The 24,178-nt window shown below is 43.8% G+C and overlaps 1 protein-coding gene across 1 annotated transcript; it reads right to left on the bottom strand.

The window, feature by feature from the left end:
- Positions 1-442: 442 nt before the first annotated feature.
- On the bottom strand, positions 443-16,581 carry RPL6 (ribosomal protein L6). Its single transcript, XM_078667420.1, has 6 exons — positions 16,412-16,581; positions 16,231-16,323; positions 15,306-15,449; positions 5,540-5,588; positions 1,067-1,251; positions 443-641 (listed from the first exon to the last, which is right to left on the bottom strand). The coding sequence occupies exons 1-6, from the start codon at positions 16,559-16,561 to the stop codon at positions 489-491; spliced, it is 774 nt and encodes a 257-aa protein (XP_078523546.1). The 5' UTR covers positions 16,562-16,581; the 3' UTR covers positions 443-488.
- Positions 16,582-24,178: the final 7,597 nt, after the last annotated feature.

The raw sequence follows: 24,178 nt of genomic DNA, 5'->3' as shown, positions 1-24,178 counted from the left end.
ACGACCCGACAAAAACGGCACACTTCACATTCCTCTGGTACATTTAAGTAGCATCCTGAAAAAGGCAAGTGTTTAATGTAGTCTATCTAAAGGGCTCCAAAGATGTACATCATTACCTAGGAAGGGCCGGTGTTGCTAGTCTTTATTTTTGTTTTGAAAATTGCCAAGAAAAATGGTTGGTGTGCTGTTAACCATTGCAGCTTAATTCCTCCAACGCAGAAATGCCACAATTGCATATAAACAAAATCACAACTGAAGCCCACTGTGAAGAAAAAAACCTCACTGAATAACGCCCACTTGAAATCTTTTTATACCAACAACCCGATCTATCAGTAAGACTTTAGAAAACGTCTCTGGAGAGAAAAGTGCTAAATTTCTTTAAATTGGGAGTCTGCAATGTTTGTGCAGGTTGAAGTATGAAATACAGCAACAACGAAAACAATCACGGCTTAAGAACGTTTTCTTTTAATGAGCAATTTTCTAACCAATTAGAAAACCAGTTTGTGTGGATAAACTCCATTGGCTAGGCAAAACGTAGATCTCAAGTAACCACGCAGTTGGGGTTCTTTCTTGATGAGAGGCAAGAGCTGCGAATCCACTAGCTTCTGGTCATTTTTGCGCTGCTCCGTTACCTCGTATTTCTGCAGAGGTTAAAAAAAATCGTTTAAAATGAATAATACTAAGTATAGATTTTAGGCAACATGGGTACAGGGCATAACAGTTAGAAAAACGACTTGCAAAGTTTTATCACTAAGACACCCATTCACAGCTCATTAAAGTGCCAAAAGGAGTCTCGACTTACAAAGTGCCTATGCCAAAAAGCCATAGGAGGAATATAAAGTCAGGTATAAAGAATCAATTTGCCAGCAGCTTAAAAAGGTAAACATGGTAGCTTTTTTTGTTGTTTTTTAAACAGAAACGTTAACTGTCAATTTCAACAACATATGCCTTACTTTTGCTTTGGTCGACATTGCAATACAAACTCACAGTTTTGCTTTTACTAATCCACACAAAATAAACAGATAATGTACTAATGATCTAGGTTGAACCCAATATATATTCTTACTTCTTTCTCGGTGTCAAAGATTTCACCCTCTTGGTGTTTGGGTTTGCGCAGCTTCTTCTTCTTGAAGTAGGAGTCAGTTAGATGTTTAGGTATTTTTACTGAAGAGATGTCAATCTTGGTAGAAGTGGCAATGACGAATTTCTGGTGAGCTCTACGCAGTGGAATGCGATTTATAACCAATGGACCTGGAAGTATTAAGAAAAAAAAACAATTGCTGAAATACTAAGATCTTAGCAAAGATCCATCGAAACTTTAGCAGGATGTCAGTTTGACATACAGACCAACCAAGACTTAAATAAATTCAAGTAGGAAGGTGGTCGCATGGTGAGAAATGGATAAGTAAAAACCATTATAAAAACCCCATTGACCCATTATCTCAAATTACTGGCTGTATCGTGGTCCATTTATGAGAGAATGTGAACTTGCATTGTTTGTATAGTTAGTCTCTCTCCAGAGAACGTCTCTCGCCAGAGAACCCTAAATGCAAAAGAACATGTGTGCATCTGAGATACTTCCAAACTTCTCATATCCATACAACAGAAGAGGTTGTATACTCCACTATAGATGCTTCCAAGGGCCCCTCCATACAAAATCCCACGCAAACTCCTAACATGACACTTCTAGGCTGATCCCTCGTACGTACACACACACACACACACACACACACACACACCAGTTCAGATGTGGCATACTGACTGCCATCATTGAACTCAACTGATGCAAACTCAGTGCTGCTATACTTTCAATATAATGTAACCAACATACAGAGAGCAGACACCAACAGGCGGGCACTGAACCAAAGAATCAGCAAAAAAGTCACCACCAGCATATGCACACACGGCTACATTCAAGCTATTTAATAGGCTAGCAGCAGAATAAAATAAAAGCAAAGTCCTTCAGAATACACTGCAAAAATAGGACCGGATCAGACTTTTTTTTTAAATGAGCTGGAATGTATGTATGGGATTTATAGAGCGTGCAGACACTAAGGAGAGCGTCCTGGAGTTAATTCCCGACTACCTACATTTCATGGTCAACAAATCACTCTTGTTGGAAGAGCCATGTGTTTAACTTTCTCTTCAAGACTGCTAGCTTAGTTGTGGTCCCTAGCTCCAGAGGCTTATTCCAGACAACATGTCCTAGGTAGGAAACCTGCCTTTACTTCTTGCACAATATATCTTGGGGGCTCTGGCCAGCCGATCGAGGGAGGACTAAAGGTTTCTTGAGGATATAATCATTAATCCTCTTCCGCAAATAACCAGCTCCAGTGGCATGCAGTGCTTTGTGGACAAGGACTAGAGTTTTAAAGAGAATCCGTTTTTTAATAAGACGTCAATGTAGAGCCTTCAGGAAAGGGGTTATGTGCGCACATGAAAGGAGGCTCCTGAATTTGTGGTTAAATGGAAAGGGCGCTGTCAAATGTGATGCCTAATTCTCAACAGTGCCACGTGGAGGGGGTCGCTTCAGCCAGAAGGACCTCCATGAATCCGATGAGGTGGGGCCGAAGAATGGAATTAGTCGCCTGGATTACATTTCAAATAAATGGTGGACATACAATGTAACATGTGAAACATGTGAAAGACATTTTCTAATTACCTCACTGAATATAATTCACTGGACAAACCAAACCCATCCAGTTGACCCAGTGAAGTAGTTCCTCCGTTGGAAGTTGGTGTAGCAGAGGGACATAGTGCTTTTCCCTGATATCCAATTCGATGCTCAAGTCTCTTCACACCCCCAAACAAAAGCTCTCTAGTGTGGATTTATTCTTTTTAAATGATTGGAGCACCACTGAGTGAGTGGACGCTTTTTTTTTTATATTTGAGAACACAAAGTAACTGTTTCAATTTTTAGGTCTCGCCTCTCAATGTGCATTGAGCGGCGCGAGACTATAGGGGCTTAAACAGAGGTTTAACTAGCTGGCGATTTGAGGCTGTGCCCGTGCGCTTTTAGGTCAATGCGCAAGCGCATTGACCTAAAATGCGCGTGCACAGCATCAAATCGCCAGCCATCTGTTCCCCAGCAGCTCTTCCCGCTCCGCCCCACAAGCTTCCCCCAGCGCGCGCTCTGCCTCAGCCGCACTCCTCCCACACCTTTGAAGTGAATCTTAGCTTCACTTCAAAGGCCCCTGCTGCTTCACACTATTCACGGCCGCCAGGCCGGGTCTCTCCCTCATCGCCGCTCTCCCCGCTCCGCCCCCTGCTGCGGCCGTGTCGCATTTCTCCTCCCCCCTCCCCACAGCAATGTCCTCCGTCTTGTTTCAATCATGTCTCAACCTTGTTGATACAGCTTTCAAAACACCGTTGTTGTACAACGCCTTCTTCCACTTACTTTCTGAAACCACTCCATCAGTCAACACAAATTCATCTCCATGAACGCATCCAACTCACCCAGATTCAATTGGTTTTGCTCAATGCAAAGCAATCTCGACAATCGGGTGCATCATTTCATATGCAGGGTAAGTATTCCAACACAAATGAGAATTCTTGTAAATCAATGACCCAACAACTATTCCATCAAGCTCCTTCATGAATATTTCCCGCAGTGGCTTATGATTTTTTTTATACCACCAACGTGTCACCCCACAAAAAACGTCCTAATTTCTCCAAGGCCCAATGCACAGCAAGGACCTCTCTTTCTCCCCATAACCGAACAGCACACACACAAGCTCTCTCAATGACAGGCTTGCAAACACAGATGTTATCTTTTCTCCCGGCTACCTCTGCATGAGCACAGCACCAATTTGTTTTATGTTTGCAAAAGCCTGAAGGTTCTGTAAACACTTCTTAGTCTCCAAGAATCTCCTACTCATCTGACCATTTATAAGGCACACCCTTTTTCTAACAACCACCTCATTGCTTGCGTTCTGGCCAGACCTGGAATAGTGATTTTTAGAACTGAAACCTACTAAAATGAAATAACCCCTCTATTTTTTCACTGTCAAAGACATTTTGCTTATGGCATCCACCATTTCCTCCTATGGCCGTAGGCCATCTGCAGACATGTGCCCAAATAATATATATCACTTACCCCAAACTCGCACTTTTCTGCATTTGGAGTTAAACCTTTTTCATGAAAAGGTGTCGGAACCTGCCTCAGCCTTTCATTGTGTTCCTCCCACACCAGCACATTATCTTGATACCATCTTACACTGTTTCTTCCAACAAACCTTCCATTTCCATTAAAACAAGCATTTGCAATGCAATAGGTCTCGCATTTTCGAAACTTGACCTAATGGTATTGTAAATGACAATGCATGTTATTATTGCAGGTTTTTTAAACACGTAAATGAAAGGCACTCTCATTTGCAATGCCAATAGCTCAAAATCTCGTAATTGCAAAACCTATTGCATTGCAAATGCTAGTTTATTTAACTTACGGCAGTGTAATACGTGCACCTAGTTCTGGAGTTTGCGGAAGGCGAGTCTCTCATTCGCACCCAAAGGTTTGTATCGGGAGAATGGTGTGAAGTAAACTTCCTGCACAGTTATCTGCCTCACATAAAAGCTGGGCTAAGTCATGACCACTTCCAAGTGACATTACAGGCTTCTCCCATTAGCACTCGCTCAACCCCCCCCCACCCCCCCCAACTCCCCATCTCTCTAACCAGCCTTAACTACTAACCTCTCCTCCCACCCCCAAACTAAAGGCATCTAGGTGAAGGACTGACGCGGTAAAGTGTCTTCTTGTGCCTCTTCCCATTTTGGGCATGGAGGGGCCTTGGACCTGAAACGGTCTCACTGTACCGCCCTACTCCTCAGTGATCCCAATGAGGTGGTGCACTGCCATTTAAGTGGGTTCCTTATAGTACTACCATGGCAAATTGAAGGTGTTTTCAAAGGATGGCCCCTTGCTCTTTTATGGATTTTATTTTGCACGCGCCTGATGTTTTAGTAGTATCTGTTGCTCCTGGATAATTCTCTTTGGTGGTTTAACAGTAATAGTACTTCATGTTTTCCATACATCAGAATAGACTCAAATAACATTGACAAGTTCTAAATTATATACAGTCTACGCTACAGTTAAGAAGTACTTTCAAATGCAATGGCATCAGTACCGACACCCTCACTACGATTCATGGTTATGCTGCACAAGTGAGGAAAGGACGATCGGTTAACACATCAAATGTGCAAGATGCAATGCTAGGAAACCAGACTAGCATGCAGCATACTAAAGCTGTGCCCTTATTACAGTACAAACAAGATGGACAAAAGAGCCTTTGTATCTCCAAAAGCCATTACAAGCGCATCTGGCACACCATTCATTGTGTTTGAATAAAGCATCTGTTGGCAATGAAATATACAGCTCCGCAAATAATAAAAATGTGTCCAGAAGGCCGACAACGTAGACAGAAAAAGTTCAGTTAATGCTCATTTTCAACTGAAATGCTTTGTATAAACTTCAAGCAATTCTGCATAGAATGACATGTGATTCATTATAGTAATTTACATCGCTATGGGGCTTGTTTCTTACCTGTTACAAGGAGCAAACCAGATGCAAGCTGCTTCAAACACATTACACGCTGTATAAAAAAGAAAAAAAGTTCATGGTTTTTGTTAAGTCAGTTACTGGTCATTTAAAGAGGCACATTGAATTAACTTGTGGAGCTTCGCCACACTAATCAAGAACTGCTCAATTAGCATACTAAAACCAATATTCTTGATATAGCAACAGCATAAAAATTCAAGCCTGTAGGAAGGTTCCTGCCTCCCTTTCCCAGTTTGAATCAGTTTTGGGTTGGCTGTATGCTTTTTTTATTTACTGTATACAGTCATTAATACGGTTGTAAGGTACATCACAATTGGCATCAGTCAATAGAACATGTTATAAATGTGAATCCCCTCTTGCTGGTTAGATTTTGATGTAAAGAAAGAAAGGACAGTAGTTAGGAAAGGAAATGAGGGGGGGGATAGGTTAGACCATTAGAGTGGTATACAAACATGGTTTAAACCATTAGCGTCTGCTACATCTCCTGCCTTAAGTATTATCACCACTCTGGTTTAGTACATTCGTTTGCGAGTCTCCCTAGGAGCACACTTAGTCAAAGTTGTCTAGGGCGGCTTGTAGGGGTCTAGGGACCAGTCAAGCACTTCCCACAGTCCCCTAGATGCTTTACAGGGGGAAATACTGCAGCGCCATACGGTCCGCTCCTCTGAGGCGAGTAACCCAGTTTATCCATACTGAGTAGCTAGTTTTGCTAGTGACTTTCCAGTTCAGCACCATTTTGACTGCAGCAGTCAGTAGCAGGTCCATAAGTTCCTTCGCTCTCTCTCTCTCACACAGAGGCGAGGTCAGTTCGCATAAACGCCGTCACGAAGGAGGAGAAATCCCTTGTTGGTTTGGATTTGAACACATTGTCTATGAAATCAAATACTCTTCCCAAGAAAACCTGGAGTGTTGGGCAATGGAAGATAAGGTGTGCAAGGTCCCCCCTTCTCTATGTGTCAGCTCCAACAGAGGGGGTCCTCCCTGAGGCCAGGAGCGTGTAGGCGGTCTGGGATCCAGAAGGTTGTGGAGTAGCCAGAGTTTTGTTAGTGGGAAAACTGGGGAGATCTTATTTCTTGTGGCCGAGGCCCACATTGTTCTCCATTCTTGGTCATTTAGCGGGGTGGATCAGTTTGTCCCAGAAGTCAATTGTTTTGGAATTAAGTTTGGTAGTTTTCGGGCGTAGTAACTTGTATATTTGCGAGACTTGATGCCCTAGTTTGTTGGTTAGCTACATAACTGAAGATCGAGGGTTGGTTGCGGGTTAAGTTTGTCTTTGACAGGGCTGCTTTAACCTTTAGGAATCTGTATAGGTTTAAGTCTTCTAGTTGGTGTACTGCTTTAAGTTCAGAGAATGTGATGGGGGATGCCCCCTCCCAAGTTGGTGTGGGTAACATACCGTTTTGTATCCAGGTCTCATAGTTAAGGCTTTTCCCCTTATATTTTATCCTTGGGTTTGCCCACAATGATTCTGACTTTGACCCTTTGATGCTATGGCAGCATCGCCCTCTGCGGACTCCCCCTAACTACTACTGCTCCACTAAGAGCTTCTCTAAACGCTGCAGCGAGACTCATCACTGGTTCAAGAAAACACTCACATATCTCCCCTGACTTTAAAAACCTGAACTGGCTGCCTTTCGAAGCCAGAATACATCTGAAAATCGCCTGCATGACGCATAAAGCTGTCCACATGAGCGCACCAAGCTATCTCACTCAGAAGCTGACAATCTCTGGTGGCTCTAGAAACACCAGAGGCACAAACAATCTTCTGCTGAAGCCTCGAAGATTCCGGAAGGAAAAAACTTATAAACGCTCCTTCTCAGGAATGGCACCCAGGATCTGGAACTCCCTCCCCCCTGAAACAAGGCTTATCTCCTCCACTGCACTGTTTAAGAAAGAAGTAAAAGCTATATTCATGGCTAAATACACCTGAACTGCTATTCTGAACTTTAAGACTCCGCGCTGCTCGGTACTCCTTGTTCGACCCCGTGGCTTATTTGTTTTATATGTATTAATGTTTTATGTGATTTTCTTGGTTGCCACGTGTCTGTACTACTAGCATTTTTACTTACCTGTTTGACTATGTTCCCTCATGCTCCCCTTTCCTATGTGAAGTGCTGATATCTGTAAAGATCTTGTTCGCGCTATACAAAACTTTCAAAATAAAAATAAATAAATAAATGCTAATCTCCATTTTCGTGTCGAGTTTTAGGAGGGTTATTTTAGTGTTCAAGATCAGTTTAGATGTGTGTGGGTATGTGTTTGCTGTTAAAAGGGGTTAGTATGTTCAGAATGGCTTTCTCCACCTGTAGCCATTCTGGTGTGTAATCGAGTGTCGTGGTCACCCATTGTGTTCCCCGTTTTGCTAGGAAGGCTAATTGGAAAACTTTGAAGTCTGCTAGATTAACCCCCCTCCCCCCTGGGGATTTCGCTAGTCTCAGTTTCTTAATACTAATCCTTGCCTTCTTGTTGCGTCAGAGTAGTTTGGTGACCATGTTATCTTTTTTTCCGGTGAAAATCTTCAGTGCGATACGGGCGAAGGGTGTCTGGTAAAGGTCCCATGTCATCCTAATACATCTCTCTCCCAGGTTGGAGGTCTGCATGCATTGCTTTAGGAAGGCCCAGGAGACCTTATTAAAGGCCTTCTCTGCGTCTAGTGCTATCGCCACAGCCGGCTCTGATTTCGTGGAGATTTGATCTAGTATGTGGCAGAAGAGCCGTGTATTGTGGTTAGACATACGATTACGTATGAACCCGACTTGGGCATTACTTATTCATTTGGGTAGAATCCTGTTTAGTCTAACCGCCAGGATTTTGGCGTAGATTTTACAGTCCACATTGATGAGAGATATGGGTCTAATTTTTTGGTAGATGGTGGTCTTTGCCTTCCTTAAGGAGGACTATTATATTAGCCTCTGTCATGGACTGGGGTACTACCCCGTGTTTGCAGCGTGGTTGAAGACCCTTTTTTTTTTGTAATCCAGACCGTCTTTTAATAGGGCTTCATGAAGCCAAAAACAATTGGGAACACAATATTCCTAACCACTTCGAACACTGAATATGCATTTCTTTCAGTAAAACAAGCATTTGCAATGCAATGGGTCTCGCATTAGGAAAGTTTGAGCTATTGGTATTGTAAATGGCAAAGTTTTTATTTATGTTTTTTTTTTAAATAGCTAAATTAATAGCTTTGTCATTTACAATGCCAATAGTTATAACTTTCGCAAATGTGATACCTATAGCATTTGTAATGCAATGTTTTGTATTTACATGACTTAGATGGCATCCCAGAAGCGCAACGGAAGCATCTAAAAAAGGAAACATTTGAAAAATAAAGGAACAAGCTTCTTGGTAAAGCACAGAGAGTAAGCTTTATAAGTAGCATCAGTGGATGTAGTGGAATAGAAAAAGTGAAGATTGGTGAGGATTCCCCAAGTGAAGGCCCCACATGGAGTTACAGATTACATTGCTCGACTCCACCAAGTCCACGCAACGCCGCCGGCCTGCGACCAGGAAGTCAGGCAGGCCGGGCGGGACAACCGGAAACAGGAAGTAGGAGGGCGGGAGCCTACCCCGCCTCCCACGGAAGAGCCGCGATTGTTTGGAGCACCGGAGCAGGCAGGAGCCTACCCTGCGCCCCGGTGCCGAAGAAGGGAGGAAGAGTCCTGCTGCCGGTGAGTAGGGCTTCGCCTTCTTGCTGGGCTGCGAGGGCGGGGGACGTGTGTGTGCGCGCGTGCGGCCTGTGTCTGTGTGTGAGCGTGCGTGTGTGTATGTGTCTTGGAGTCTGTGTGTGTGTGTGTGACTATGGGGGGGGGGGGTTGCCTGTCTGGGTGCCTGCGTGTCTGTGTAAGTGTAAGTGCGTGCGCGTGTGTGTGTGTCTGTGTGCATGCATGCGCGTTAGGCTGGGAGTATGGGAGGGAAGTGCACGGCGCAGGACGGAACGTGCGCGTTCGCGCACACGAATCCAGGAAAAAAAGCTCGTACACCCTCTTGTCCTCCTTCACCCCAGACCGATAACTATACGTCTCCAGCTGGACACATGCATCCTTTGGATGCATTACCAGCGAGACCCAAAAAGAGGCTGACTACTGCGAAATGAGGGAGAGTTTGCAGAAGTGAAATCTTGAAAATCTTAACAGACATCAGCTATATTGACTCCAAAATGTGCCCTTCCTAAAGCGTTGCTTTTTTAATGCAGTGCAAGCCACTGGGCGGCCGGGTTCTTGTCGGGAGTGGCCTGGCTTTGTTGGGTACAGGAAAACGAGTGGCTGGTGATAGTGTGTGCTTTGGGCTCTGGATGGGGTGAAGTCATTTCTTAAGGGTATGGCTTGCTTTGCTCCTATGGGAAAGTAATGCTCCAGCGCTCTGTGCCAAACCTCACTTATTTGAATATACAAGGTTTTTTCAGAGCCTACCGAAAACAAATGGACCAATATGTTGGTAGAGTTGTAGTATACAATTAATCTCCTGTAACTTTTACTAAAACAATCCTGTGATAATTCTGGTGTCCTCCAACTCAGTTTAGCTGTGCTCTGAATCTTTCGGTACTGTCATTCGCCCCGAGCAATGTAGTGCCTGCGTCGGAACCTTTTCCTGGGCTGTTTTGAGCTCCTAGCTCAACCATTGCCCTGCCTGTTCATGTTCTGCGTCCCTGCATTGCCCCGAGGCACTTTGTTCCGCAGCGCACAATCTCTTCCCCCTTTCTGCCTCTTAACACACCACCGGAACTACGCAGCCGGGCCGACAGATACACAACAGATCCGGCACCTGCCTTGCTGCTTTCTAACGGGGAATATCGCGATACTGCTCCAGTCGTCGCGCGCGCAGGAAGGGGCGCCATATGCTTTTGCGGTGTTTATTTAGTCAGCTGCAAAAATGGCGCAAAATCAATGGGCCGAGCTTTCTATTAAACCGCCACTATTAAAACCCACCAGCTGTCACTAGCACCAGGCTCAATGATTGTCATGCCACAAACTGAAAAGTGGATAACGTAAACATGCTGAGCATGCCTACTAGGTGGGACGTCAGAAAAGAGTATCAGGTCACTGGGTACCTCAGACTGTAATGTGGCAAGAAACGTATTTCACATATTTAACAAGTATTTTTAAGGCACTTGCGTTTCTAAAGTTCTTCCTAACGGACAGTATTAAAACTGGCGAGCGAGGGACTGGCAGTTAGAGAAGTTCTGTTCTACGAGGTGAAAAGCGCATTTATTGTTTCAACTGGATGCATACTTATTTGCATGTTTTGCTGCTGTTAGTGACTGTGCCAACAACAAGTCCACGCATCGCCGCCGGCCTGCGACCAGGAAGTCAGGCAGGCTGGGCGGGACAACCGGAAACAGGAAGTAGGAGGGCGGGAGCCTACCCCGCCTCCCACGGAAGAGCCGCGATTGTTCTGAGCACCGGAGCAGGCAGGAGCCTACCCTGCACCCCGGTGCCGAAGAAGGGAGGAAGAGTCCTGCTGCCGGTGAGTGGGGCTTCGCCTTCTTGCTGGGCTGCGAGAGCGGGGGACATGTGTGTGTGTGCGCGCGGCGGGCTGTGTCTATGTGTGAGCGTGTGTGTGTGTGACTGGGGGGGTTGCCTGTCTGGGGGCCTGCGTAAGTGCGTGTGCGCGCGTGTGTGTATGGGAGTATGGGAGAGAAGTGCACGGCGCAGGACGGAACGTGCGCGTTCGCGCACACGAATCCAGGAGAAAAAGCTCGTACACCCTCTTGTCCTCCTTCCCCCCCAGACTGATCACTATACGTCTCCAGCTGGACACATGCATCCTTGCGGATGCATTGCCAGCGAGACCCAAAAAGGACATTAACACCTTCAGCGCTACCGCGTTTACCTGCCCTGCGCTGAGAAAGATGTAAATGGCTTGTTTGTGACAAAGCCAGCTCGTCATGAGCGCAGGGCAGGTAACGCCCATGACGAGCTGGCTTTGTCATTAGCGTCGAAGTGGTTAAGAACCTTTCACGGAAAGCTACAAGAACAGAGGCGTTACTTTACAGTAAAACAAGGTCTTTCGGCTGCTCCAGGGCGGTACCCCACGTCTGTGGGTGTATCCCGCTACTCTAAGAAATGTTAACACGTGGTGAAGTCAATAATGCACTTTCAGAAGATTCCACAGCTTGTTTAGTTTCCGCTCTCAAGTAAACATTGCATTTGTGAAGGATGGACCAGCTCGTGAAGGGCACGGACAAAAACAACTCAAGATTCTATACTGTGCATCGGACTGGTCGACAAGCGCAGGATGGAGGTGCAGTAAACCAATCAGCGAAGCTCCAAAGTCTTTATAAATGCAGCCATTGAAAGAGGTTGAGGCGATGTCATGCCTGAAATTTAGTTATCATAATAGGATCCGCCGGACCGGTCGAATCCGCTGCTCCTGCCGCCTCCACCGCCGCCTCCATATCCGCCGCTCCTGCCATAGCTGCCTCCGCGATATCCTCCACCGGATCCTCTGCGATATCCTCCACCACGACCTCCGCCGGAGGACTTGCCGGCCAGGTCCACGCGGATCTGCCTTCTGTCCAGGCTCTCTGTTCATGCCTTGCAGCGCATCCTTGGCGTCTTGAGCGTACCTGAAGGTGACGAAGCCGAAGCCTCGGGAACTGCCGGTTTCTCGGTCTTTCACCACGACGCAGTCAGAGACACAGCCGAACTTGCCGAATACCTCTTCCATGATTGGTATTAATTAGGGTAAGTAGGTCTTATAGAAGCCCGTGGTGTATCCGTCCGGGGGCCTTATTTTTTTCAGTGACTAGACTGCTATTTCGATCTGTGTCGTTGAATTCTTGCCCTACCTTTGCTGTGTCTGCGGGATCTAGTTTTTGGAGCCCTAATCTGTCTAGGTATCTTGGGCATTCTTCTTAGTTAAGTGTTTGCTCTGACTTGTATTGTTCTGAGTAGAATTCCTGGACTATATTTAGAATCTCATTGCGTCTTGTGTGTATTTTGTTGTTCCGAGTCTGTAATTGATGAGATCGCCACTTGGTTGCATTTGTGTTTTAACTATGATGCCAGTAGTTTCCCCGCTCTGTTAGCTTCGAGTGAAGGAGAATGCTAAAAAAATGGGGAAAACAAATTGCTTGCATGCCAATAAAGTAAGCTTGAATGAGACAAAGGTAGGTGACCCAACTCTAAAGAGCAAAAACAACTAGATGCCAATTCGGCAGGGATAATACATATGTTTTATGGAAAAGAAAACAGGTTATTTCACTTGGAGAAGACAATTCCACCATAAGGAATGTGATAAATTGGAGGGTGGGTTGACCCTTTAAGTACAGCTGCAATCCCGTCAGGGGAACCACAAAAGTCACTAAAGTAACGGGTCCTTAACACACTGGCAACTCGGCAAAAAAACAGCCTTAACTTAGAGGCAATGGGTAAAGTATTAATGCAGCACACAAACAGTAATAAAGAGAAAACATGAAAAATACCACACCAATTTAGAAAAAGAGTGAATTTTATGAAATGACAAAAATAAAAAAATTAGAACCAGAGATATGCTATGAATTCCTAAAGTTTAAATAAAAAACTAACACCTAAAGATCAAAGCGCCAACAGTAGACAGCTTGTTGCGCGAGGCTGGGTCAGAATCGAATAATATGACTGACCGCAATTAAGCGCAGGTCAAATACACATGGATTAGGCCAGGCCATTGCTTAACTGCGGCCTTAGAGATTTTGAAGAAAAGGCCTGGCAATGGTAACGTTCAGCCAACCAAAGCGGCAGGCTGTGTCAGAGAAGAAAGGTGACGATTTCTACGTTGGGACTAGGTCACTTTTTTGGAAGTCAAAAATCTGTGGGAATGAGCAGGAAATGTACCCTAATAGTTCTAGGAGGCCGGATACTCCTTTGCAGAGGGGCAGCTGAGGGATTTGCTTCTTCGGAAAAGAACATAGCAGAAGCTGGCACGAAGTACAGCAGACCAGCGAGGCACCATGGTCCGATACATTAGCAGTTTGGTCCCAGTGCAGTTTTTAGTCAAAATGTTTCGAAGTTCCAAGTTTTGAATTTGACTATCTAGGCATCTTTATCACCACAACGAAGGGCTTGGGACTAGAAGGGCACACTTGGGGGTTAGGATTACCTCAGGATGGGCCCAAGTGCAGGGTCAAGGAGGCGAGAGCCTGTTATGTTCCTGTGGCTCTTAACATGAGGCCAGCAAGCTAGTCTTGGGAGTACGTCTGGTAGTCCTTTTTCAGATGAATAAGCTGGACTCAAGCAACATGGCAGGCTTCCAAGGGTTCAACACAAGCTCCAGGCGGCAAAGCATTCCTTCCAGGTGCAGCAGAACACTAGAGTACATAACATGCCACAGCAGCAGGCAATCCTCAGAGTCCTGCAGAAGATTCAGCAAGTGAACTAAAGAGGGGGTATGAGGGTCCTATTTTTATTTATTTTATACCGGGTGTCTTCTTGGAAGTAGAAGTTTCTAAAGTCTTCCTTTAAAGTGCGTCACATTTCCCGACTCCCTTGGCTCCAAGCTGCCTGCAGGGACAATGTAGTGGTGACTAGTCTGTTGTGTGAAGGCAGAGGCCAGCCTATCATGTTGCACATGGGGCTGTGCCCAGCTACGCCCTACTATCCTGCCATTGATGGTCCATCCAGGCACATCTAATCCCTATAGTGAGTGGCTGTCTGGGAGGAATAAACAAAGTCCAACTGCCAACTACACCTAGCCATGCGACCCAGGAGAAGCTCCAGGCACCAAATAGTTTAGGGCAGGACAATGCCAGCTTTCCAAAAGTAGAATTTTCCATATTGTAACAAAATCTGACATGATCATAAAATTACAATTTCTCAGACACCAATACATAGTTTGCATGTATTCAATGTAATGAGTCAACCCAATGTTACCCTCTGAGAGAGGTAGGCCTCACAGTAGTGAAACGCAGTTACGGAATTTTCACTACCAGGACGTGTACAACTTGAAAGCTCATGTAAAATATTTTAATTGCATTTCACTCTGTTCTATTGACTGTTTAGGGGTGACTTATGCAAACAAAAGCAGTGTTTAAGGCTTGGCAATGAGGCTGTATCGCCAAGTTGAATTGAAAATTTAAAACTATTCAGGATGCAATGGCAGGCCTGGGACATGTTTTATGGCCTACCTATGTATGTGGCACAATACATGTTGTAGACCCACTGGTAGCATTTAATTTACAGGCCAAGGGTATATGTATACCATTTTACTAGGGTGTTAAGTAAATTAAATAGGCCAATTTTACCATGTTTAAATGAGAGCGCACAGCACATTTGCACTGGTTAGAAGTGGGTAAAGAACAAAGAACCCTATGGCCAACAAAAATTAATTCAGCGCAAATATAGGGGCGAGGACAAACTGTCTGGGGGTGACCGTGCAGAAAGCCAGGCCGAAGGAATAACTATGCAAATGTTTTTGATATCCGGTCACTCTTCAGGGGCTGGGTGCAAGTGGAAAATACTCAACCACCACAACTTGCCTCCTAGACACTTCTCTGAAAAGTTCTATAAAATCGTCTAACAAGGAGCAAAGTAAATCAGAATTTTAACGTTAAATCACTGGTGTTTTAGTTTGATTTGCATGACTGGATGGCAGCTCCAGGTTTAACATTCTTACTTTCAAACACACCAGTTGCCAGTAGTACAGGTCCAAAGACTTATATACAGTTTAAGGTTAGCATACTGAAACAGGTCTACAGCAGAGCTAAGGTTTATTCTGCTTCAAAATCGATTTAATAACAAAAGTCTAAACATGTAGCAGCAGTTGATAAGAGTACCTTTCCTCTGTGACGCCCATTAAGAAGAATCAGAACTGTCCCAGGAGAAATGGAGGCACGCAGCTTGCGCTTATGCTGGGAGAAGGGCTTTTTACCATGACTCAGCAATTTACGGGGTACATCCTCAGTCGGATAGTATCGTGGCTGGAAAAAAATAAAAATACAGGTTTGAATTCTTTTTATTGGTATAAATGAGAACTTTACCTACTTATGGTCATTCTTCAATCATTGATAGTGTCACAAAACTAGGCCATAACCAAACCATGTAATTTATCCATCCAGCTGATTTTGTAGCTTCACTATGAGAATTGAATGTGGGTATCAAAGAAGAAATATTGTGCTACCTAGAATTTCTCATAAGCTTAAACACTTTCTGTTAAATATTACAAAGTTATCACATGCATCCAAGAGATCTGATCATACCTCACTGCATTCCAATCAGCTACTAGTCTTCAGCTATAAAGAAGCACAGCGCCTTCTGAAAGTCAGTTAGGATACTGCGAGTGGCATGCTCTACGTAATCAAGTGTGTTAACATCTGTTCTGCTAATCCCCAAAATGGCAATTGTGCCAACAGATGTTAACAAGCTTAAAGTTATTTATAGAGCCAAAAAGGTACCCAAAACCTTTTGATATCAAACCTGAATGAAAACTATCTCAAATGACAAATCTCAAGGGACAACACAAAGTTTAAAGTTACATTTCTGGCAGCACTTAAGAAAATGATGCACAAAAAAAAAGATAGGATTATATCATTTTAGAGGTGGGAGGTTTAAAAATCAGAGGCAATAACGCCAGTGGACATCAGTAAAGAGCCTGTTTGAGAGTCCTTAAAAACTGCCATGTGAAGCAAAGGCAGATAATTCCTCCAGAGAAACAAATTTAAAATCTTAAAGGGAATAAATCAACATTGAAATTGTGTTTACCATTTTACGAAGCTTAACCATACGGGTGCCTCCATTCTTGTCTCCACCTACTGGCTTTGAAATAGTTCCTGGTGGTCTTGCCTTCTTCTCAATCTAGAAGCAAAAACATCTGGCCATGAATTCCAACTAAGGAATGCTGTATGCATAGTACTTTGTTTTCCCAACCACAACCCCCCCTTACCTTTGATTCTGTGGCAGTGTACTTGCGCTTGTACATTGCTCTTCTGGCAAACATCGCTGATCGGGAATATTTCCCGATACCACGAGCCAGAACCGGGTTGCGGCTTGCATGATGCTTTTTGGTCTTCTTTGCTTTCTGCTCGCCTGCCATCTACAAATAAATGAAAGTTAAATATTTGTGAATATTTGCAATGCTTAATGGTTAAAGTGAGTAAGCCAATGTTACAGTTCAAATTACATTAAGTGAAACATGGTCCTAAATGCCTCATGCACATCCTGAGCAGTAGATCATGGTTCTTCACTTTCAGGTGCGATTCAAGAACAGCGGTCAGAGATTTCCAAACAGCAAAAATAAAGGCTAATCCTCTAAAGTTCCTTAACTGAAAAACTTCACTGAATACATAACGGGTATAAGAGACAACCAGGAAGATCACCTATAATTCAGCAAGCATATCAAATCATAGTGCTTCAACAATAGACAAGTGGCAACAACCAAAAGACTGAGCCAGTTACCATTACATGGAGGGCATGGACATGAGGGACTTTAGGAATGCCCACCACAGAATCCAGTCTTTCACACAGATATATGGCACAAGCATGTGGTAAACTAAATATAGCTTTTTTCCACTCATAAGTGGAGCGACAAAATAAAGAGCAATAGCTGCTAATCATGCACCACACCAAGATTACACCCACTTAGGCCAAACTCTTTCACACTCCTCCAAACACCAGATCTTTATAAGCATCCAAGCTCATTCCTTTTGATAACTACACATTCAGGTGCAATGCCTTCCCTCGATAAGGGCATCATGCACAACACCAACTCCCCTCCATCACCACATCCCCAAAAGACCAATTTACAGATCCAAACCATTCCAACCTACTGAGTAGTGTGCAACCGGGCTAGTAAAGCACGGTTACATGTAATAAGTACAACACAAATACAACTATGATACAAAACACCTGTTAAACGCTACACATTTATTGAGTGCAGGAAAACTGCAGAAGGGGTGTGCAAAGTTTACAACAATTGACAGTCACCACCATTACGTTTCTTAAAATTTGCGAATTTATCAATTTTTAGATCCAAAGCATTTGTCACAAAGATATCTGCAAACAACAAGTCAAACCAGTCCCAGCCGGTCATAAAACAAAGCCGTAAAGTTGGCAGCTTGGGCTGTCACTGTGGAATTAAATAATGTATCACTTAATATAGCAACACTTTAATATTAGTTCAATTTCTAAAGCACACGGTTACTGCCAGAGGTGAGTCCGCGCGCTAGGATTGGCCCTCCTACGACTAAACTTAAGCTCACACAGTAACAAGCCATACTGGACAGGGGTACCACACCAATGATACAAATGCATCTGGACTGACCACGTTTTAAACATACAACATGGCTAACCTCCATGACAGTATACTAAGCACCATGTACGATCTCCGTAGTATTGGATTTGAAACCCATTAAGTTTGAGGGGGATAAAGAGAGAACTGGTGTGTGCCAATTATAAAACATTATGTTTTTAGTAGTTTCCACTAATGTTGCGACGGAGGAAGATCTACCCAATCCCAGAAAAACCCTAGACTGTAAGGAGGCAGCAAAGAACAGTTTAATTCCAGAAAGTGACAATCAAGTTGGTTTACGTTTTTGTGCTAATTGAAATACAGCCCTTCTGGGACCATTACAAGAGCCCTATGACAGAACTGGCTTACCCGTCATTTGACATATGATGTGCATTGGAAATGGAATTTAATGCCAGTACACGACCTGCAGAACTGTTCACAATAAATTGAATTAAAACTAATATTGAACAGAACAAAACTCCCCCACCAATAAAACCAGTTCAATAGTTTTAGCACAACGCGTGCTTGATGAGTACTAGCTGCTGAACCATTTATGGGAAATTATCTTTGCTCGGAGAAAATACTAATTAATTTGACAGGTTTGGGTGTTTTTATTCCCCAAAAAGCACTGGCACAAAACCAGACATTTCACTGGGATATTCCTGCAAACTGCCCCCATCAATTCAAAGGTCTCAACCTCTCCTTTCAAAGTCACACCACTACAAGCTACCAATTCTTGATATCCTCTGACTCATCAAATCTCACATCTGCACCATCAGCCACTAACCGATGATCACACCTAACTCCTACGTTAATCTACAATAAATAAAGCGTAGTAAAAGAATGGATATACCAATAGCTACTAATTAATAGCTATTAATCTTCTGTTCTAGAGCCTAATGACACCTGGCATAAAGAACTGCAATGCCTCAGAGTGACTACTCTCGCTACAGTGCTTTTATCACACTAAGGGCTACTATGATTATGCGGCAGAAAATAAATCAGACAGCAAGGTTACCTAAATTATGCGACAAAAATTGCAAAACATGCAGCACATTTTCAGCAATGCAGCTCGGCAAAAAAAACATTGTGAAAATCTTTAAGTCATGGGTCCTATGTATTAAGAATAAATCCATGATCAGGCGGTAAACGCTGCTGCCACAGACTCGCACAAATGCAATGGCCCCCACTACTGTCCGCATATTAAGGAAATATAAATAAAAGTTAAAAATTCCAGTTCACTGTGCCACTGCTAGCTGCACTTTGAAGAGAACGGGTTTTCTGAGTAAATATCAACAAAAAAGCATTCGATATATATAAAAAAAAAATGGTAACGTGTTCCAAGGTCCGTTGACAACACTATCCCGTGTCGTAAATAAAAATGCACTGAAATGGGGGTCATGATGTATACAAACTGAGCACTCTCAGGGAACAATTTCACAGCTTCCAAGTGGACTGATGTCAAGTGTGCCACCTTAAACTAATATCAGGTTTAAACCAGCAGCAAGCACTTTGAGCGCATTTATTTTACTGTCACAACGTAGTTCCAGATCGATCACAAGACAGGTCTTGGAAGCTCGGAAAAGTAAAATTAACAAGTCTCGGCGCACAGATAACTAGGTTCAACTGATGTCTATATTACCACATGTGGTGAAGCCCATTTGACCTTCAGCAAGACACTAAAGTAGCGTGAAAGTAAGATAAAAAAAAAAGCGACGGGCAGAAATCGCCACAAAGACGCTACCACTGTCGTTTCAGGTGAAAAGTTTTCCCAATCCAGGTGGGCATAACAACTTATTGCCAGTCCTCGTCTTGCAGCGGACAACCTATGCGCTAGGAACAATCTTACTTTGTTTTCATTCAATCAGCTGGAATAGCACACCAGATAAAAACGACATCCGATAGAAAAGCACATGACTGTCAAAGTGGAATTTTGAAGGAACAGGGAAAGGGGTGCTTACCCAGCCTTCCAGTATCCAAATCGGGCTGCACAATTCACCCGTTCGTTAATGCTTTTCCCCTCGCCACCCCTGCCCGGCCTCCCCTCCTTCCAATAATACAATCCCCGCAGAACACCAACTCCGTGTAATTCTCTGCTTTGTAATTCCTCCATGGTGAAAGACGTTGACCAGTAAACCGCTAATTCGCTGACCGGTGTTTTTGAAGGAGGATTACAACGGATAAGAATGGACTTTCTATCGCATAAAAATCGTAGTTCCGCCATTCTTACCTTTGCTGAGGGAAAAAGAATTAACATCCGGGCCACGGACGTATAAGAGTACGCCGTAACATCACTTCCGGAGCACGGCCTTGTGGGAAATGTAGTTTTTAATGCTGGGCCATGGGCACGGGTCAGTATTCCTATGTCAAAACAAGTTAAAAATATATTCCAAACCCTCAGAACCTGGTTGGTAATCTTTCTCCGCTGTAATTTGACATTGAAACAGCCAAACAATACAAACACGCATCGGCAAAGTCAATATGCTCGCCTTAGAAAGGCCGTAAAGGTCCTTTGGCTTTCCGATGCTTGTTCATCATTGCCTATAAGGAATGAAACAAGCACTGGCAACGCAAATAGGTCTGGGCTAATTTAAATTTAAAATGTTTCCATTGCTGAACATTGCATTTATTGCAGTATTATACCTCTACTTGTACTTTGTACGCTTTTGTAACTTGCACACATGTCACTTTTTCCTCCTGTAATGTACCGTTTGCCACCTCTTGTATTTTGTTTGCTCACATTTGTCACTTTTGCCTCATGTAACTTAACGCTTGCTTTTGTAATTTGTTCACTTGCAATTTTCTCCTCATGTATCATTACTGTTCCTATTGTGAAGTGCTCTGACACCTTCGGGTAAAGTCCGCGCTATATAAAAATGCATAAAATAAATAAAGTGTGAAAGTATATGATCCTAGAACTTGCACAAGGCTTGTTTCTGAACTATGCCTCTTTAGATGAATTATAAGGTAAGCTTTTGTCGCAATATACTCATTTAAATGGCATTGTAGATCACAAATAAATCTTCTAAAACGACAAAACCAAAAATCAAGCGTTAAAATAGAATGCAGATGTATTAAAAGCAGGCTATACATTTAACCGAGAAGCAAGGCTTATTTCTCCTCCACTTTTCTTTACAATTAAGACAATAACTGTTCCAGCTATGGGTTAAACGAAACCCCTTCTGGTTTAGTTACTGAGTGTTGTGTGCAGTAGTCGAAGTGCATAAAGAAAAGTATGGGAACTATGATCCTGAGTAGAGTGGGGCTGCCGGGTCAGTGAGCGTGGGGGAGGTAGGTGGGGCAGGTTTAGAGACGTGGCTAAAAAGAACAACATATTCTTTAACTATTTTGTTGGCCCTTTCACCAACAGATAACTGCCTATAAAATATAATGCACCCTCCTTAGATAAAACATAGATAAAACATAAATGGAACTTACATTTATATGTGGAAATGCATTTTTCTGTTAGGAAAGTTCAATGGATTAATGCAATCACTTCGGACATCTGTGGGTGTTACATTGAGGTAATGGATTTGAACCCTGGTCGGTGGACTGCAGAAATAGTGACATATATTTAAAGTGCTAAGAAGTCTAAGCCTGTAACAGAAAGCACTGTCAATAAGTAATTAGTTACAAAAATATATTGCATATAGTATAAATAGAATGTCCCAAAATGTGAAAAAAAATTCTGTGAATGTCTACAGTTCTTTAAAAAGTTATGTTTTCAGGGTCTACTAACAGTGCGGCGTTCCTGGCACCCTGTCTTGCACGTCTATACACATCAGTCGGTGGCTCATGATATGGAATTACGTATAACCTCCTATGGCTGCTGGAGGCAGATCTCTCTATCCAATTGATACAAATTCTGTCACCCAGCATCTCTGACCAAGTGTCCTTCTTGATGGAATGGGGCACTCGTTCCAGCACTCTTTGCCCTGCCTGGAGATTCAATGCTAGGCACTTGCAGGCCCTGGATGTGTGACATTTGTAGAGAAAGAGTTATAGGCCTTCTTCTGGCTTAATGTGGGCTCAGTGTCATCAGCGAGTACGCTGTGAGCTTTGAACAAGCCATTCCTGAGGGGTCATCTGAGAGGCTATGTGCATCTTGAGGGTCAGATACTCCGATTGGAGGCCGAGCTGCACAGCCGCGAGGCGGAGGAGACTCATTGCCTTCTGGCCATTGTGGGTGCTGAGCTGAAGCAGGTCTCCCTAGGAAAGGTAAACAATGTTGGAGAGCCTCTTCCAAGAGAGTATATGAATCTGGTAATAAATCTGCCAAATTATTGTAATGGTTGGCGAATCGCAGCCTTTCTGATTCGGTGGTGCCTGCGGTCCCGGACTACTCCGGCTTCCTCCAGGAGGGTCTGCCCGATAAGGCTTGTACCTTTGCAGACTTTTATCACACAATATATACCCAACACCCTCTGCCCCCACTAGAAATAGTGAATCATATCCTAGTTGACATTCCACTAACATACATCCGAAGCTCCTTATCCCGGGAGCTAGAATAGGCCCTCACTGTAGATGAAACAGACTCTGCTATAACAGCGTTGTAGTCCAGGAAAACTGCGGTCTTGGATAGTTACCTCATTGAATACTTTAAGCAATTCAAATATATTTGACCGCTCATTTACTAAACTGCTACACAACTGCGATAAAATAGGGCTCCTTCCCTACAGAATTAGACTGCGCCACTATTATGACTGGACCCAGACAAAACGGAATTAATACTGTTCTCTCCGAAAAGTAACCACCAACCAATTCAAGTTTGGCTCAATGAGCTTGATGCTCTAAACTGCTCCCTCGTCCCATTCAACTCAGTAAAGTCACTAGGCATTACCCTGGACAAGAACATGTCAATGAAAGAACACATCAAGAACTCTGCAAAACATGCACTTTGCTCTCTAAAACACCTCAAGAAATTTAAACCTTTCATTCCTCAAGATGATCTCAAGACAATTGTACAATGCCTAGTCCTTTCTAAACTAGACTATGGAAACGTCATCCTAACAGGGTCACCAAAAGCTCACCAAGCCCCACTAAGGTCAGTCTTTAACATGGCAGCCTGACTCATAACTGGTGTAAAAAGATTTGAACACATCTCACCAACCCTCAATGCACTCAACTGGCTTCCCATGGAAAGTAGATGTATTTTTAAACTGGCCTGCATCACCCACAAGGCCCTTCACACCCAATCCCCAAACTACGTAAAGCGTGAGCTAGTAAAAGCAGGAAAATCCAGAACTCTGAGAAGCACCAACTCACTTCTTCTTATCCCTTCGAAACTGATAAAGAAAACGACCCAATGCCGGTCCTTCTCTGGCAATGTACCCAGGATGTGGATCGCACTCCCGGTCGACCTCAGATGCAACCCCTCCTTCTCTTGCTTCAAAAAGGATCTGAAACTCTTTCTTCTCAACCAATCCTTTACCGACTGAGGAAACCGTCTTAGGCATCAATAACCTAGTGGACTCCCCACTAACTTTGACCTTCAAGGATGGTGGTTTTCTGACTGTGTCAGCCACCTACGTCCTACTCCCCTCACTGGATACATAAGTATTATGTCTTTGCTTTTTATCTTTATGCATCCTCATGTCCTGCGATGTTATGCAATTTTTTATTTTCCTTTGTGTATGTAAAGCGCCCTAATACCCACGGGTCTAGCTAGCGCTATATAAAACTTTATTAATAAATAAAAATGAATAAATAAAATAAAATTGTGGTCCTCCCAAAGGAGGGCCTCCCTAGGGATCGGTGTTTGCCCTACGGCCCAATTTCCCTTATTAATACTGACAGTAGGACCTATGCAAAGGCACTGGCAACCTGCCTGACTCGGGCTCTTCCTTCCCTTGTTTATCCAGATCAATGTGAATTTATGTCAGGTCGGAGCACTTGCCACTGCATTCGCAGGGTACACAAGGCTTTCTCTTGGATACAGGAGTTGGTTGGTACACTGGCCCTTCTGCTCATAGATTGCTCTAAGGTCTATGACACGGTCTCTTGGGACTTCTTGGATGCGGTTCTTTTGCTAGCGGGTCTGGATGTAACATTCCTTCAAATGGACCGCCTTCTTTATTGCAATCCGACCGCCCAGGTCCGTGTGAACAGTGCATTGTCCGCTCCCTTTCCCATTCAGCCTGGTACGTGCCAGGCTACCCGCATTCTCCTTTGTTGTTCGCTCTTCCGACAGAACCCCTGGTGCGTCTTATATGATTTGATACCCAAGCATGGGTTTGGCGGTGGGGAATTGACTTTGAAGACTGCCTAACTTTATATCCTGTATTATATCCTGTCCGGAGACGACACATTATTGGAGAATTGGAGACGGAACACCTCACTTGTACTTACCGTTTGGCCCGGAGGTTTCTACGTGCAGCGGTTCCAAAGTTGTGCCCTCCGCGAGACCGGGACCTCCGTGAAACC

The sequence above is a fragment of the Lissotriton helveticus genome, chromosome 11 (genome assembly GCF_964261635.1).
Source record: "Lissotriton helveticus chromosome 11, aLisHel1.1, whole genome shotgun sequence".
In the NCBI taxonomy this organism is placed as follows: Eukaryota; Metazoa; Chordata; class Amphibia; order Caudata; family Salamandridae; genus Lissotriton; species Lissotriton helveticus.
Note: the sequence above shows the minus strand (reverse complement) of the source record. Positions and strands in the feature narration are given on the sequence as shown.

What these genes read in the sequence shown, in the direction of transcription:
- RPL6 (XM_078667420.1), bottom strand. Translation starts at nt 16,561, where the DNA reads ATGGCAGGCGAGCAGAAAGCAAAGAAGACCAAAAAGCATCATGCAAGC. An exon ending in TGGTTAAGCTTCGTAAAATG is followed by an intron (nt 15,450 to 16,230) that starts GTAAACACAATT and finishes ATTTTTTTCCAG; the next exon opens with CCACGATACTATCCGACTGA. An exon ending in TCTTTGACACCGAGAAAGAA is followed by an intron (nt 642 to 1,066) that starts GTAAGAATATAT and finishes TAACCTCTGCAG; the next exon opens with AAATACGAGGTAACGGAGCA.